Raw genomic sequence first — 17,606 nt, forward strand, 5'->3', positions numbered from 1 at the left:
TTCGTCACTGACACAGTTCTGCTGTTCTTCTTCATCGTCTCTTTTACTCTTCTTCTTCTTCTAAGATAACAAACTTCACTAATGTTACTTTACGTCTTCTATCCACCTCACCTTCATCCTCTTCATCCTCACCTTCACCCCCCTCCTCATCCTCTTCATCCTCATCTTCACCCCCCTCCTCATCCTCTTCATCCTCACCTTCATCCCCCTCCTCATCCTCTTCATCCTCACCTTCACCCCCCTCCTCATCCTCTTCATCCTCACCTTCATCCCCCTCCTCATCCTCTTCATCCTCACCTTCATCCCCCTCCTCATCCTCTTCATCCTCACCTTCACCCCCCTCCTCATCCTCTTCATCCCCCTCCTCATCCTCTTCATCCTCACCTTCATCCCCCTCCTCATCCTCTTCATCCTCACCTTCATCCCCCTCCTCATCCTCACCTTCATCCCCCTCCTCATCCTCTTCATCCTCACCTTCACCCCCCTCCTCATCCTCTTCATCCCCCTCCTCATCCTCTTCATCCTCACCTTCATCCCCCTCTTCGCCCTGAAGAGAACGACGAGTCATGAATCATCTGCACACGTGACTGTTATCGGTCATAAATAATAATAATAATAATATAATAAACCACGTTTCGTCCGCTCTTCCTCCTCCATTCATCACCATCTCCCCTGCCGGGGTCAAAGGTCAGGTGGGGTCGGTCTCCGTTGGTGACGGATTAAGTTGTGGAGTCACACAGACGCACTGTTTCCTCGTGCACTAAAACCGTGCACGTGCACCTTTATTAACTAAGGCTCATTATATTTATTGTTTCAATGTCTCACCAAACGTTTGTTAAATAATAATAAGCAACAAATCAGTAAAAGAATAAGAAAATAAGAATAAAACACAATATTAGTAAACAAACCATGTGGGATACTTTACATGTACACACAGGTCACATGTATACATGTATGTGTATACATGTATGTGTACATGTATTATATGTACACAGAGGGTTCTATGAACGTGCTGTTTTTACTCATAGAACATAACGAACATACATGAGATCGCTTCATGTTTCTCATGAAAAGCTTCCAGCTGCTCGTGCGTCCCGGTCTGGGATTTGCGGGTCTGGGTCCTGCCTCCCGCCGCCTGGCTCTTATAGCCCCGCGGAGGGAGGCAGGAATCCGGGAGGAGTGGTACGGACATCGCCGACAGAGACCGGGAACCCGGCGCGGAGCGGTCCGCTTTAAACGCGGTCTCATGACCGGAGACCGGCTCAGAGAGACGGGACCGGGGGCCCGGACCTCAGACCTGAGACCAGAACCCTGCAGCCAGGGTGAGAGAGAGGACCGGACCGCAGACCAGAGACCAGAGACCAGAGACCAGGGACCAGAGACCAGAGACCAGAGACCTGAGACCAGAGACTTGAGACCTGAGACCAGAGACCAGAGACCAGAGACCAGAGACCTGAGACCTGAGACCTGAGACCTGAGACCTGAGACCTGAGACCAGAGACCAGAGACCAGAGACCTGAGACCTGAGACCAGAGACCAGAGACCAGAGACCTGAGACCTGAGACCTGAGACCAGAGACCAGAGACCAGAGACCTGAGACCTGAGACCAGGGACCAGGGACCAACAGGCTGGATGGTTGGAGTCCGAGTGAGAGATCAGCTGGAGACCCCTCACCTGTCCTCAGGTGAGACATCATCATCAAGTACTATGTATTATTCTGCAGAATGTTTGGATGAGTCGCGCTGGATAAAAGCTTCAGCTGACCTGTAATATAATGTAAAGTCTTTATATATTATATAAATATTTTGAATTCCAAACATTTAAATGAATTTTTTCTTTTGAAGATAAAGATCTGAGAACCTTTTATTATATTCGTATTTAAGTGAGATATAAATTGCAGTAGTAGTAGTAGTACAGTTTTGGGTAGAATTGAGGAGGAAAACTTTGTAAAAAGTAAAAGTAAACATTTAGATTAAATCTGTTTAAATATCTGAGGGAAACGTTTCCGTTCTATAATACTACTTCATAGTACATTAGCGAGTAGACCATAACTCATCCATCTGGCGGTCCTCCAGGAGGACCTAGTTGGACCTCGTCTCCTCCGTCCCCCGGGGGGGAGGACATGCGTCTCCTGCCCCTCTTCCTGTGCCTCTGGCTGGTGGAGCTGAGCTGCTGTGAGGGAACCTTCCAGGGCAGCATGGCGGAGCTGCACGGCCGCTTCTCCGTCCGCCTCTACCAGGCGCTTGTCCAGACAGAGAACGTGTCCAACCTGATGGTGTCCCCGGCCAGTGTGTCCCTGTCCCTGGGGCTGCTGCAGCTGGGGGCCCGCGGCAACACGCTGGCTCAGCTGGAGGCCACGCTGGGCTACAACGTGAAGGGTGATACAGACATACTGAAACGATAGAGTGTGGAGCGAACCGGTGGGATCATACGTGTCACTTAGCTAGTACATACATATACATGTAAAATGTCCCCTCGTGTTGTCCTGTCCTGCAGACGTTCGGGTCCAGGACTTCCTGTTGCGTTCCCATGGAGACGCTGGTAACGGCAGCCATTCGGCCGCGCTGCAGCAGAGCTGCACGCTGCTGCTGCAGCGCGGCGTGCAGCTGCTGAGCGACTTCACGCGGCGCGCGGCGGCGTGGACCGACGGCGGCGTGGTGAGGGCCGACCTCGGCCAGGTCAACCTCACAGGACGCCACAGCGGTATTAAAATAAGCATTTTTATTATGAATGCGGTTTAATAGCGAGCGCTAAGCTCCTGTTAGCAAGTACAACAGATCATAATTCATCTCTAATTTATATTCATGTGAAATATCTGGATTTGACTACAACAAAACCTCCTTTTACAGATTACCCATGAACACATCATCTCCATGTTCACTGAGCACTGAACGTCAACCGTTAGCCGCTAGTGGCTAACGGTTGACCAACAGGGGTTCTTTTCAGTTACATTATTAGCCGCTAGCGGCTAACATAGCAGTGATCTTTGTTTGGTCACATGACCAGAGACTAGTGCAAAGAAATGACCCCTGACATCTATTCCTACCCACTAACCCTTGACCGTCCTTTCCTTTGGTGAAGGACGGTCCATGGTTCCTATGCTGGAGGAGCTAAGTAAGGAAGCATTGAGGCTCCTTTCCTTAGCATTAGGGAATATGGCGACACTTCCTTCCTGAGAACGTTCGACGATACAAAACATCAGTGACGTCATCGATGACGTTATCAGCAGTGAATGTGCCCCCCTGTCCCCTCCAGAGGAGGCGTGGTCCCTCCAGGCAGGGAGCAGCAGCGGGGGGGAGCTGTCGGGCTCCGGCGAGGCCCAGCACGAGGCCCCGCTGTGGGGGCAGCGGCTGCAGATGGCGCTGGTCAACACGGTGGCGTTCAGGGGCGTCTGGCACAAGCAGTTCCTCTTCAGCAGCACCCAGAACCTGCCATTCCTCCTCTCCGACGGGACCGCCGTCAAAGTACCCATGATGCACCAGGCCAGCGAGGTCGGCTTTGGTAAGACACGCGGGAGGCGTTAACGTTCTCAAGTCCAGGAACGATTTCCGGTCTGTTTAACTTAAATTTTATTCTCTTAAACTTTAGGGGGCAAACAAACGTATTATAATCATCTATAAAACTTGTTTATATTTATACAAACCCTGTAAATAAAAGTATTACATGTGTTACAAAAAAAGGATTCATAACTATTTGATTCAATGTTTACTCATATGAATCTTTTTAATACTTCTGACACCAAACCACCAACGACCACACCCACCTGTCAATCAAAGAGGCCACGCCCTCAATAACATGAGTCCTACAAGCAGTGGACACATTGAGCTTCAGGCCGTGAGGTGTTTATTTCTGCTGTAGTTCCACGTTGAGGAGATAAAATGACCTGTGATGTAACGCGACTTGTTGCAGCATTTAAGGAACTTTCTCACAACCAGAAAACAAACACACTACTACTTTTAAATCGCCGTCCCCTCCTCCCCCAGGCCAGTTCCGCACACCCTGGGACCAGCGCTACACGGTGCTGGAGCTGCCGTACCTGGGCCGCTCCCTGAGCCTGCAGGTGGTGCTTCCCAGCGAGAGGAAGACGCCTCTGTCCTCGCTGGAGGCCCAGCTCAGCGCCCGCCAGCTGGCCTCCTGGGACGCCGGCCTGCGCCGAACCAAGATGGACGTGCTGCTACCCAGGTAAAGGTTGCGACCCCAAGCGGGTTGTTATTCTCCGATCGTGGTCAGAGGTACTGAACTGCTCCGTCTGGTGCCTTGAAGGTTCAGGATGCAGAACAGGTTCAACCTGAGGTCCGTGCTCCCCGCCATGGGAGTCAGCGACGCATTCGATCCGACGCTGGCGGATTTCACCGGAATATCAGGTCAGTGCATCGAAGGCCTCGGAATACTGAGCCTCCAGTCCATCTTGTTTTTTATCAGCTAGTGAACAGGAAGTGACCATATATAGAGCTGTCCGTCAGCGTGAAGCCCCGCCCTAAAGCATCCCCTGCTTTATGGTCCAATTGCCTCTAAGCTGATGTTCATCACTAAATGAACATCATGCTGTACTGAAGAAGACTTGAAAATAGAGACTGAGACCACAAACTCATGTTTACAATGTTTACTGAGGGAATAAATCAAGAGAGAAGTAGAGTCATTTTCTCATAGACGTCTATGGGAGCAGAGGAGTCGCCCCCTGCTGGTCACTACAGAGAAGTAGAGTCATTTCCTCATAGACGTCTATGGGAGCAGAGGAGTCGCCCCCTGCTGGTCACTACAGAGAAGTAGAGTCATTTCCTCATAGACGTCTATGGGAGCAGAGGAGTCGCCCCCTGCTGGTCACTACAGAGAAGTAGAGTCATTTCCTCATAGACGTCTATGGGAGCAGAGGAGTCGCCCCCTGCTGGTCACTACAGAGAAGTAGAGTCATTTCCTCATAGACGTCTATGGGAGCAGAGGAGTCGCCCCCTGCTGGTCACTACAGAGAAGTAGAGTCATTTCCTCATAGACGTCTATGGGAGCAGAGGAGTCGCCCCCTGCTGGTCACTACAGAGAAGTAGAGTCATTTCCTCATAGACGTCTATGGGAGCAGAGGAGTCGCCCCCTGCTGGTCACTACAGAGAAGTAGAGTCATTTCCTCATAGACGTCTATGGGAGCAGAGGAGTCGCCCCCTGCTGGTCACTACAGAGAAGTAGAGTCATTTCCTCATAGACGTCTATGGGAGCAGAGGAGTCGCCCCCTGCTGGTCACTACAGAGAAGTAGAGTCATTTCCTCATAGACGTCTATGGGAGCAGAGGAGTCGCCCCCTGCTGGTCACTACAGAGAAGTAGAGTCATTTCCTCATAGACGTCTATGGGAGCAGAGGAGTCGCCCCCTGCTGGTCACTACACAGAAGTAGAGTCATTTCCTCACAGACGTCTATGGGAGCAGAGGAGTCGCCCCCTGCTGGTCACTACAGAGAAGTAGAGTCATTTCCTCATAGACGTCTATGGGAGCAGAGGAGTCGCCCCCTGCTGGTCACTACAGAGAAGTAGAGTCATTTCCTCATAGACGTCTATGGGAGCAGAGGAGTCGCCCCCTGCTGGTCACTACAGAGAAGTAGAGTCATTTCCTCATAGACGTCTATGGGAGCAGAGGAGTCGCCCCCTGCTGGTCACTACACAGAAGTAGAGTCATTTCCTCACAGACGTCTATGGGAGCAGAGGAGTCGCCCCCTGCTGGTCACTACAGAGAAGTAGAGTCATTTCCTCATAGACGTCTATGGGAGCAGAGGAGTCGCCCCCTGCTGGTCACTACAGAGAAGTAGAGTCATTTCCTCATAGACGTCTATGGGAGCAGAGGAGTCGCCCCCTGCTGGTCACTACACAGAAGTAGAGTCATTTCCTCACAGACGTCTATGGGAGCAGAGGAGTCGCCCCCTGCTGGTCACTACAGAGAAGTAGAGTCATTTCCTCATAGACGTCTATGGGAGCAGAGGAGTCGCCCCCTGCTGGTCACTACACAGAAGTAGAGTCATTTCCTCACAGACGTCTATGGGAGCAGAGGAGTCGCCCCCTGCTGGTCACTACAGAGAAGTAGAGTCATTTCCTCATAGACGTCTATGGGAGCAGAGGAGTCGCCCCCTGCTGGTCACTACAGAGAAGTAGAGTCATTTCCTCATAGACGTCTATGGGAGCAGAGGAGTCGCCCCCTGCTGGTCACTACAGAGAAGTAGAGTCATTTCCTCATAGACGTCTATGGGAGCAGAGGAGTCGCCCCCTGCTGGTCACTACAGAGAAGTAGAGTCATTTCCTCATAGACGTCTATGGGAGCAGAGGAGTCGCCCCCTGCTGGTCACTACAGAGAAGTAGAGTCATTTCCTCATAGACGTCTATGGGAGCAGAGGAGTCGCCCCCTGCTGGTCACTACAGAGAATGCAGCTTTTAAATCATTGATCTCAGCAGAGATCCTGATTTGAACTTGTTCTTGGCTGATGGAGAGCAGAGGTTGTGTAGAAGTTCTCCATCGTTGCTTGGTAGGTTGCGCCTCCTCGGGAAGCTCCTTCTCTGCACACTGATTGGCTGACGGCTTGTTTCCTCCTGCAGTGACGGAGAGTCTCTACGTGTCCGACGCTTTCCACGAAGTGGGAATCGACGTCACGGAGGACGGGACGAAGGCGGCGGCTGCTACCGGTGAGACGGCCTTTGTGGGAATAACTGACGGATGCAGATTGACGCACAATGATGAGATTAATGGTGGGTTCTGGTTCCTCAGCCATGGTCCTCCTCAAGAGATCCAGAGCTCCGGTTTTCAAGGCCGACCGGCCGTTTTTATTCCTGCTGCGAGACATCAACACAGGTATTCAACCCGGGTCCCTTTGCAGCCAGCAGGGGGCGCCGCCTCATGTAGACACTGTCTACAGGTGATTAGTAATAAACATGTAATGAGCACAGCACGTTATTACCTTCATTTCAGGGTCCATCTTGTTTATGGGTCGAGTGATGAACCCAGAACAACAAGTCCCCTGAGAGACGGACAGAGACGGACAAGAGGACAGACAACCCCCATTTGTATTTATTTGTGGACACTCCAGGAAGAGGGAAAATACTTTTGTAAATGTCTGTAAATAAAATTTTATTACATGTTTTAAGCTCAGTGTTTAGGTGCTTCATTGTCTTATAGAAGTATTTAGTGTATATTCTACCTGCATATTATTATAGTACGAGTATTTACAGAGTATTCTACCTGCATATTATTATAGTACGAGTATTTACAGAGTATTCTACCTGCATATTATTATAGTACGAGTATTTACAGTGTATTCTACCTGCATATTCCCAATAAAACACTCGGTCTAGTCTTTACACACTTTATTTACACGAGCCTTCACAGTGTAAAATAGAAACTTTATTCATGGAAATACTTACAAAAAGGCCGTTTTCCTCTGAACATACTCTTTAAATAAGTACTCTTGGATTATTTACATCTTTACAGCGTATTCAAAATACTCTTTTGGTAGCCGCCTCTTCACAAACAGAGACAAAGTATGGCAGGTTCTGGTCGGTCAGGAACTTTGTGCAGATTTGAGAAGATTTAACTAAAGAAAAACAAAACAAAAAGGTGTTTTTAAATTACGCTAAATAAACATTCTCAAATGTACACAAGTGCTTTCACGGCGTCGCCAGGAGACGGAGGGGGAGGAAAGGGGGAGGAAAGGGGGGGTTTGGCAGCCCCTGAGGCGGGGGACACGTGGGGGTGACGGGGAGGAACAACCTGTATTGCTGAGTGAGAAGCTGTGCGGTCCTGAGCTGATCAAATGCTTTATTACTTATTAACGACTCGTCCTCGAGGACAAGGAGCGCTTCATTTATTGGAGTGTAGAAACACGGGACTGGCTCCGCCCCTCAGGGTCTGGCCCCGCCTCCTCGATGAGACAGGCGGGGTCGCCCAAGTGAACTGGTCTCAGAGAGAGTCCACGTGGTTCAGGCTCATGGATCGATTGTGGATCTCCTCCAGGAAGTTCTCCAGCTGCTCGATGAGGACTCGCTTCTTGAACCTGAAGAACAAAACCATTTAGACACACAAATGTTCTCATCTTCAGCTACAAAGGGGCCTTTCCCAATGACGCGTTGTAAGTACCTGGCTGCCTCTTTGATGATGTTCTGGAGGAAGATGAGTCGGGTCTCCAGAGTTCCCTGGATCTGCTTCAGGAGGAGGAAGATCCTCTCGTAGTCTGCAACAGGAGGAGAATTTATTCATCGGCTCGTGAGTAAGGAAGAAAATCTGTTGGATGTTAAAACACTTTTCATCATCTCATCATCTGCTTTGATTGGTCGGCCATCTTGGGTCAGATGTCATTCAATATTCACAGACAAAAAGAATCATAAAGTATAGTTGTGTTCGTTAGGATCATCCATTTAGTAAATAATATAGTGTTGTGAGTCTTTCAGGACTCTGGTTACCGTGACAACAGCCAGAGGCTTCTGCCTTTGCACAGTTTTTCAATTTGGTGTCAAACGTTTGCCTTTATAATCTCTATTGTTCAAGTTGTGGTAAATTTAAACCGTAATCTTTGATTACTTCTGTTTGTGTGACCCAACAGTGACACCTGGTGGTAAATATTGATCACTGCAGCAGCTGGTGGACGAGCTCCTTTATTCATCCCCGAGCCTACTCTGGTTCTGTCATATGACCCGGTAAGGACGGCTCTGGTACCGGACGTACGTCTGCCGGGCCTCCTGATCTCCTTGGTGATGAGCGTCCTCAGCTCGTTGTTGACCTTGGTAGTCTCCATGGCGATGTGCTTCTTCAGGGCCGTGGGAGACAGGTAGCGAGGCGGCAGCTGGTCCACGAGCATCAGCTCCGCTCCTTCGTCGCCGAACGGTACCGCTGGTCCGCCTCCGTTCTCCTCTTCATCTTCTTCCTCCGCTTGCTGCTGCTCCTCCTCCTCCTCCTCCTCCGCCTCCTCCTCTTCTTCCTCCTCCCTCCCGGGCCCAAGGTCCTCAGGGTCCACGTGGTTCTCCTTGTGGTCAATGACAAGCGACGAGAGCTCCGCCTCCGAGTCCGAGCCCCCATCTGAGCAGTAGTGGTTCTGGTCCAGGTGGTTCAGGATCAGGTTTGGCTCCGGTGCTTCGTCAGTCAGGTCCACGTCTGCAGGGTCGGACATTTAAAGACTTTAAAACAGAGCTTTAAAGTCGTGGTAGCATCCGTCCTCGTCGGGACACGTGTGTGTGTGCGTGTGTGTGTTTACCCGTCGGTCGCGGGCTAGCAGGCGGCGTCACGGGAGGCGTGTAGGCCCGTCCCAGACGCAGCAGAGGGGACATGCAGCGCCGCCTCTTGGGTCCTCCCCCCGCCATGTTGCCGCCATCCCCCCCGGGCCGCTTCCCTTTGTTCTGGGGTCCCGTCACAAACTCATCCGCCTCGTCGATCATCATGCCCTGAGAGGGGGGGGACAATAAGCTTACTGACGGCGTGCGGCCGTGTGCTGAGAGGGGAGGGGGCGGGGGAGGGGGGGGCGTTACCTTCTTGTCCAGCTTAAAGGGGTTGCCGAAGGTGTGCAGGCGTTTGGGCTGCTCGGGGTCGGCGTCCCGGAGGGGTTGAGGGGCGGCTTTCAGGAAGTCCTGGTAGTTCCCCATCTGGGCTATGGGGACGCTGTGGAGCTGGTCTGTAACGTTAACGACGCATTGATCAGATATTCATCTCTGCAAAGTCGGCTTGATGCAGGACGGGTTTTGTTTCAACGTCAGAACGATACCGGACTTTTCTTCCATTCGACTTTTTTCCTGAAAAATATTTTATTTTGAAAAATGACCGGATTCTCCTCCATTTACATGCGCGCGTCGTCATCTTAACACATTTGTTGTGCACAAACTCCAGACGCACAACTCTACTCGATCGTTTGATGAAATCCCTGAACAGTGACATTTGATTGACGTGTGTAGTATCTGTGGTACTGGTGAAGTGACCTGAGTCCTGCCCCCGCAGGGAGCAGACGCCGGTGTTGAGCAGGTTCCTCCTCATGCGGCTCAGCTGGTCCAGCAGGTGGCTGCGGGGGATGTCGTAGGGGTTCCTGAAGCTCTGAGGCTTCAGGTCCTGAAGACGACACACAGAAGGTCAGAGGTCAAACGAGGCCAGCACAGAAGTACCATAAACACGGTGGATTTCCAGTGAGTCGGATGATAAAAACGTCCTGTTCCAGCAGGGGAACCATCATTGTATACAACAACAACAACAGCACCTTGTTGAGAAGCGCCAGCTGGAAGCCCTGGAACTCCTTGGGGTTGAGCTCTGTGGGAGGAGGCGGAGCTTCTCCGGAGAGACTCAGCAGCTGATGGATGAAGTCCCTCCGCTGGGCCAGAGACACGCCCCCCAGCCCCCCTCCTCCTCGCCAGCGCACCTTGATGCCGGCCTCGGGCACCTGCTTCTTGCCGATCAGAGCGATCAGACGGTCGTACTCCATTTTGGACTGCGAAGGAGAGAAAGTTAGCCGACGATGTTCATCTTTAAATGCTATGGATATTTCACTATGACCAAATATAAAATCAGCTGCTTCGCGGATCAAATATTTAGTTTTGGTGGTCAAGCAGAAGTTCATCATGTCTTCTACCGTTTATTTTTTGCGTTTCACATTCAGATGTCACTCACAATGAGACCAGCTGATTCAACATCCTGCTTTTATTTTCTATTGAGAGTGAAACTGCTGCCGCTCAGGCTCCTCACCTGCTGGCTGAGCTTCTTCAGGTACGTCACCACGCTGTAGCTCAGGCCGTACTCCATGTTGTCGGCCAGCAGGTTGGGGGCTCCCATGATCCTCAGCGCCTTCCTCAGCGACTGCAGACAGAAGAAGAAGAGCGGTAAAGACCTCGAGCTCGACAGAGAGAGAGAGGAACGGATGGAGAGAGGTGGAGTCTGACCCCGATGTAATACGGAGGCATCGTCTTCAGGTAGTTCTCAAAGGACTGACGCCACTTGATGGTTGGTTTGAACTTGTGAACTTTGATCAAGTCGTCTGCAAGAAAAGACCAGATGGAACAAAGGCTGATGTCACATCACGGACACTGAGACATGCAAACTATGGAGGAACACGGAACGCACTGTGTAGTTATGTCCACTTCTTCTCAGTTAGTCACAAAATGTTGTTATTTCAATAAAGATTCAGCATGGACCATTTTGTTACATCTTTGTTGGGGCGGTGAGGCCGACAGAAACCGTGTGAGAACCACTGCACTGAACTCTAAGCTCATTGTTATGCAGCATTACACACAATAGAATATTCATCTTATAATTATCATTTCAACTGCGTGTTGTTATAAAGTACATTAAGAAACAATACAAATTACTTCAAGTATAAAAGGTTTACTGACTTGAAGCGGGTTGAAATGATTTTTGGGACGATGGCATAAATAAACACCCTGGTTCCATGCGAACAAACAACATTATGGATCAATCCACGGGGCCTCACCCAGCAGCGGCAGCAGCACCGGGTAGTTGTAGGGCATCACAAACAGGTTGACACAGTTGAGCGCCGTGCTGGCCTTCAGGTAGCCGAAGGGTTGACCCAGGTCGCTGTACTTGGCACTGTTACACACAAACACCTGCAGACGGGCGCACAGAGACAAACACCCACCGACATGTCAGCAGACCCCCTGCGTTCTGTGTGGCGACCAGCAGGGGGCGACTCCTCTGCTCCCATAGACGTCTATGAGGAAATGACTCTACTTCTCTGTAGTGACCAGCAGGGGGCGACTCCTCTGCTCCCATAGACGTCTATGAGGTAATGACTCTACTTCTCTGTAGTGACCAGCAGGGGGCGACTCCTCTGCTCCCATAGACGTCTATGAGGAAATGACTCTACTTCTCTGTAGTGACCAGCAGGGGGCGACTCCTCTGCTCCCATAGACGTCTATGAGGAAATGACTCTACTTCTCTGTAGTGACCAGCAGGGGGCGACTCCTCTGCTCCCATAGACGTCTATGAGGAAATGACTCTACTTCTCTGTAGTGACCAGCAGGGGGCGACTCCTCTGCTCCCATAGACGTCTATGAGGAAATGACTCTACTTCTCTGTAGTGACCAGCAGGGGGCGACTCCTCTGCTCCCATAGACGTCTATGAGGAAATGACTACTTCTCTGTAGTGACCAGCAGGGGGCGACTCCTCTGCTCCCATAGACGTCTATGAGGAAATGACTCTACTTCTCTGTAGTGACCAGCAGGGGGCGACTCCTCTGCTCCATAGACGTCTATGAGACAATGACTCACTCGAGTTCAAAATGTCCACACACACCAATTGGAGACGTTGCCATGACGACTGGGCTGTCACCATATGTCACGATTCTTGCACCAACATTTATTGCGATGTGCGATATTATTGCAATTTTCAGACCATTTTATGCCACTGAACATAATGACAGTATAATAGCGTAGTAATAGTAGGCTGTGATGCTACGCACGGTCTCTTGTGATGGACAGAATTAATTCTCTCCATCGGCTCCACCCGAATGTCGTGGAGCTTCTCAGAAGGTTCAAAGGTCAAACCTCACAGCCTGTACGTACCTGCCAGCAGGTGTGAGGAGACTTCCTCTCCAGGATGAACTGAGTGAGGGGCGACGGCTCCAGCTCGTACTTGTCGAAAGGAACCTTGTCAATGACCATCGGCTCGGAGTCCAGACAGGAGAAGCGGACATGTGGGTGGGCAGAGCGGGGGGGCTGTCGGGGGGGCACAGAGGGGAATACTGTTATAAAGCATGTTAACATCACATTTACATTGTGTGAAAATCATCATAATGAAATAACAGACCCTTTTAATTCTTACAGAATATCTCACAGCTGAACTTTTATTACTTCATTCTCATTAGTTATTTTCAACTAATATTACAAAATACAAATCATCAACCCATGGATGAAGTTTCTCACCAAGGTGGGGGAGTTCTGGTCCGGCCAGAAGGCCTCGGGGATCGGCCAGTGACCGATGGGGACTCCGGTCTTAGGATTTGGTCGCACGTAGATCAGCTTGTGACAGCAGTGCCAAGTCTGAGGACCTGACTTCAGCACCTCAGCATCTGCACACAAACACACACACAGCTGACTTCACAGTTTAGGAAGGCGCTGTTTGTGGGGCATGAAGGTGGAGGACGAGTCTCTCACCCTCTAGAGGAGGAGGATCAGGTCCGGTCTTCTCGAAGTTGATCACTACTCCGCTCTGGATCTTCTGCACCAGAGACTCCAGACACTGATTCAACATGCGCTGAGAGAACACGCTGTAGGAGCGTCCTGCAAAACCCATTTAATCATTTCACACACACACAAATAAGACATTAACATGCACAGGGGGGAGCTAGCGCTGTTAGCAGCTAGCCACGTTAGTTCAGGCTCTCTTACTGGGCGAAGGTAAAGCAGAATGATGTCACCATGCGAGTAGGAAAGCATGACAGGGGAATTAGCAAGCTAGCTAGCTAGCTTGCTAGCCAGCCACTAAATGGGTAAAAACAACTCAATCCGCAATGTGGTCACGGTGTAGGAAAGCATTGAACTCTGAGAACAAGAGGTCGCCTCCTGCTCATGTCCCTCAGACTCTCACCTCCAGTGACCTCACACATGGGGGTGATGGGGGAGTCGTCTGGCGGGACGCCGCCGAGGGGCTCGGGCTCCACGGAGGCGTTGCCGGCGATGCGTAACACCAAAGCGAACAGACGCTGGTCCCAGCGGAACGGCTCCTTGGTGAGCTCGCTGCCCGGCAGCGGCGTGTTCAGAGGGAGGTGCAGCTGGAAGGACGGAGAGGAGAGGAGGAGTCACGGCGAGAGGACGAGGACGCTCCACGTTAGCTGGATCGGTTGTTGATGTTAGATTGAGTTGTTGGCGATTTGGTCCTCGAAGGAACGTTAAACGCCGCACAGTCCACGGAGTCGGCTGAAGTCTCACAACAACAAACCAAGAGATGAAGCAGAAGCTCAATGTTTTCACCTCATCTTGGACTCCTCCGCCGCTGGTCAGCTTGTTGCCGTCGGTGATGGCGATTATGATTGCAGGTTCGAGGAAAAAGGGATTTCTTCCCTGCAAAACAAAAGGAAAAATTGATCACAAATTAATTAAAATACAACCAAAGAGCATTTAGAATCTGAATTTATCACAAATGGGAGCAGATGTTGAGTTTATAGATATAAGGAGGTTAGACATTACACTTAAAGGAGAATACTTTTGTAAAATAAAATTCTTCACAATCCTTTGTTATTTTAATATGAAAATTAAAAAGGAACTAACTTGAAATAACTACAAAATATTACATTTCATTACAATATATAGTTTTATTTTATTGTTATTGAATCACTGTGACAACAGGTATTGTCTTATATTGAGAACAATCCGATTTGATTTTCCTCTTTATCCTGTCAGTAAATAGGAAAATGTATAAATGAAACCTATTTACAGACGTTGGATGAATTCACTCCGTGCTGGGGGAGGGGGGGGGGGGGGGGGCTCATCTCTACGGGAACCGTTACTCAAACTGTTCCAACCCTTTATTTTTATCAACCATTAAAATAATGACCTGTTTCTGTCTCACATATCCAGAGTAACTGAGCTGCTTCCTGTCCAAGTTCACGACATCATCACGAGGTGTGTTGACTGTTTCTATGGAAACACACGACTGCTTTATTACCGCTGCACTGACCCGAGATGCACCGATTATCCTGAACCATCAATGGGTCAGTGGCCAAATCCAGGCTGGATTCAAATAGTCAAAGAAATGACCCCCTAACATTTGTTCCTAACCACATTGACCTCTGTGGAAAAGGTCACGGGGTGAAGGAAAGGTGGTTAGGAGAGTTGATGAGGAGACGGGAAAGGACAAGGCGGCGTTTAGGCGGCGTTGCGATGGACGGAGACGCTTGCTGGTGACGTCAGTCTGCAGCGGTTAGTGTGAGTCGTGCGGACACACAAACAACCAGCTTCAAAGGAAAACGGTATTAACGTAAACGAGTGAGTCACATGATCTGCGTTTCTCCTGAACGGACCAATGACACGTCTCTATTTGAACATTCCCTCCGCCAGCAATCATCTCCTTTCCTTTGGTCCATGGTTCCTATGCTGAAGGAGTAAGGAAGCATTGAGGCTCCTTTCCTTAGCATTACAGAATAGAACGTGAGAATATTTATTCAATAGGTCACTGAAAGGGTTCATAAAGGCCTCAAACACTGAACGATGTGACAGGAGTCAGAGGCCTCACCGTGTGAGTGAGCGAGGGGCAGACTGGGGTTGGGCGAGTGATGTCATAAGGGGCACGTCAACGCCGATTGGCTGTAAGGACACAGCGCCAGTATAATATCACTACTTCGTAATCTACTCGTGTTTAAAGTAATAACCAAAGGTGTTCCAATGTTATTATGGAGGCTGCGGTTTTTCAGAGAGATTCAGACTTAAACTGGCCTGTATAGTATAACATGATGTAATATACAGAGATATCATATGGTGGTATAGGACTGTTAATAAATACACAGAGCGTCATGTGTTTTTGTGTTTGTGACATGATCACATGACAGTGTGTGTGGGTTGGGGGGGGGGGGGGGGGGTCTCGATGTGGTTGATGCTTGTAGGACTGGGGGCCGGGGGACACGATGTGTGTGGGGACACCAGAACTACGTACCTGTCCATAGTTGTCTATCCCCGTCACTAATCTATTGAGGTTTAGCAAATCAAACGCCGTCCGCAGAGACGTGCCGATGGAGGTGAGACCTGCTGCCTGAAGGTTCCTGAGCTCCGTCATGAAGGTGGCGTGGCTCTCCTTCCACCCAGCCTGGAGGGACAGATTAATATATATATATATATATTTATATAAAGAGGATATATAGATTGTCTACATTCTAGAAATACATTTAAAAATATTTGTATTTCTTATTGTGTAAATTAGTTTGTTGAGAACCACAAACATTTTAAAAAGAGACAAGTTGACTATTTGTATCAGTTAAATATCAGTCCCCCCTCATATCTCCTCCCCCTCCCCCGGATATCTCCTCCTCTTCACCTCGCATATCTCCTCCTCCTCTCTGTATAAATAACACCCAGAGTTCCTTGCTGCTCACACTGAAACAAAATGTCGGCCATGTTTTAAAGAGAAGCTCCTCCTGTAGTTGGGAGTTAGTACACAATAACTGACGTGATGAGGAGGAGGACATGACTCCGACTGACACAAGCTAAGAACTCTACCTTGATCCCGAACGGAACGTCTTCGTAATTGACCAGCATGTACCGGTCCCCCCTGCTGGCCGGGTCTCTGCCTCTGAGCTGTGGACACACGGAGCGTTAAGTCACCGACACACAAGCACACCGAGCACAAGTTCCCCGGTACGCCGCGCCGGCTTCTCACGGTACCTTCATAAAGGTCTCCACGGCGCCTTTAGCTATGTCCAGATAGGAAGTGCCCAGGTGGGTGCGCTGGTTCATGGACGCGGACGTGTCTATCAGGAAAAGTAGTACCGGCATTGTGATGGCAGCGACCCGCTCTGCATGGACCCGGTGTCGGTACAACCGGACAAAAAAACCTTTTGTTCTCCCGCCGCCTCTGTCACCCTCTCGGCTAGCTAGTTAGCTAAGCTAGCTAGCTAGCATTAGCTCGCTAACTAGCATTAGCTTGCTAAATGTCTCTCACACATTCTTTACCGAGAAAAAGAAAAAAGTGTACGAACAGTGTAGAAGTGTAGAAGCCCTTTCCGGGAGAACTAAACTACAAAAAAAGTCAAACCCAAGGGACAGGTTATGGATTCACGAGGGACTGTTGATAATTATTTTAAACAATTTGTTGCCATTACTCTTAAGTTTCATAGTAGTAAAAGTTGCCCCTCATTGTGTACCCCTGCTTCGCCCTACACTGAATGCGTTTATGGCTCATGCGCCGCTTTTACCCGGAGCTCCGCGTGCAGGCCCCGCCCCTAACCCGCCTCAATCCCCACGCGGTCCGTCAGCGTCACGTGTGAGCAGTAACTCGCCAGGTCATTGGCCCCCTGAAGCACGCTCCTTACCGTTTCCGCGAAAGGGCCCAGGACAAGGTTCTAGTGCGCATGCGTGCGAGGAAACGATCCTGTTCATGCATTATACGGGAAGAACACAACATATGAGGGTGGCGACTGTTTGAGAGCGTATTATTTAAGAATGGTGGTTGTCCGGTGTCGAGGACATCCTACACATGTACTGTTAACGACAACTCCCCAAATATCTATATGACTCTATATGTGTATAAAGTTATATATAGTTATACTTATATAGAAAAAGAAAAAATAACAGTAACTTATGAAACCTGGAATGCAACCAGGGACCAAAGACGGGCCTCTTCGTGCCAAAACGAAGGAAACGCTGCTGAACTGACATGCGCACACCCTGCAGCTCCACCAGAGGGCTAGACTAGTCCTCCTTGTGCACAACAATCTAGAAGATCAGACATGAACACTGAGTCGTTGTTATTTTATGAGTGAGAGTCAGAAAGACTTTGGAAGGAGATGAATTATGATTCATTATTGTAGTTGTATTTATATATTTATCGTAATTACTACCACTATTGTAAATTTGTCATTATTGTCATTATTATAACTTTCTATTTATAAGTGTATTATTTTTAATATATTTAATATGGTCGCCATCATTATTATTATTACTATC

At 49.5% G+C, this 17,606-nt stretch overlaps 2 protein-coding genes across 2 annotated transcripts; one reads left to right on the plus strand and one right to left on the minus strand.

The window, feature by feature from the left end:
• Positions 1–1,172: 1,172 nt before the first annotated feature.
• serpine3 (serpin peptidase inhibitor, clade E (nexin, plasminogen activator inhibitor type 1), member 3) lies at positions 1,173–7,113 on the plus strand. The gene is made up of 9 exons (XM_040201041.2): positions 1,173–1,684; positions 2,076–2,378; positions 2,497–2,703; positions 3,256–3,501; positions 3,984–4,182; positions 4,264–4,364; positions 6,569–6,655; positions 6,738–6,821; positions 6,939–7,113. The coding sequence occupies exons 1-9, from the start codon at positions 1,633–1,635 to the stop codon at positions 6,989–6,991; spliced, it is 1,332 nt and encodes a 443-aa protein (XP_040056975.1). The 5' UTR covers positions 1,173–1,632; the 3' UTR covers positions 6,992–7,113.
• A 205-nt stretch (positions 7,114–7,318) lies between these two features.
• On the minus strand, positions 7,319–16,850 carry ints6 (integrator complex subunit 6). Its single transcript, XM_040201040.2, has 18 exons — positions 16,326–16,850; positions 16,161–16,238; positions 15,601–15,750; positions 13,923–14,012; positions 13,540–13,723; positions 13,107–13,232; positions 12,876–13,021; positions 12,516–12,668; positions 11,425–11,557; positions 10,877–10,971; positions 10,683–10,793; positions 10,201–10,428; positions 9,929–10,055; positions 9,485–9,627; positions 9,214–9,400; positions 8,688–9,113; positions 8,103–8,196; positions 7,319–8,019 (listed from the first exon to the last, which is right to left on the minus strand). The coding sequence occupies exons 1-18, from the start codon at positions 16,434–16,436 to the stop codon at positions 7,926–7,928; spliced, it is 2,676 nt and encodes an 891-aa protein (XP_040056974.1). The 5' UTR covers positions 16,437–16,850; the 3' UTR covers positions 7,319–7,925.
• Positions 16,851–17,606: the final 756 nt, after the last annotated feature.

The sequence above is a fragment of the Gasterosteus aculeatus genome, chromosome 16, assembly GCF_964276395.1.
Source record: "Gasterosteus aculeatus chromosome 16, fGasAcu3.hap1.1, whole genome shotgun sequence".
In the NCBI taxonomy this organism is placed as follows: domain Eukaryota; kingdom Metazoa; phylum Chordata; class Actinopteri; order Perciformes; family Gasterosteidae; genus Gasterosteus; species Gasterosteus aculeatus.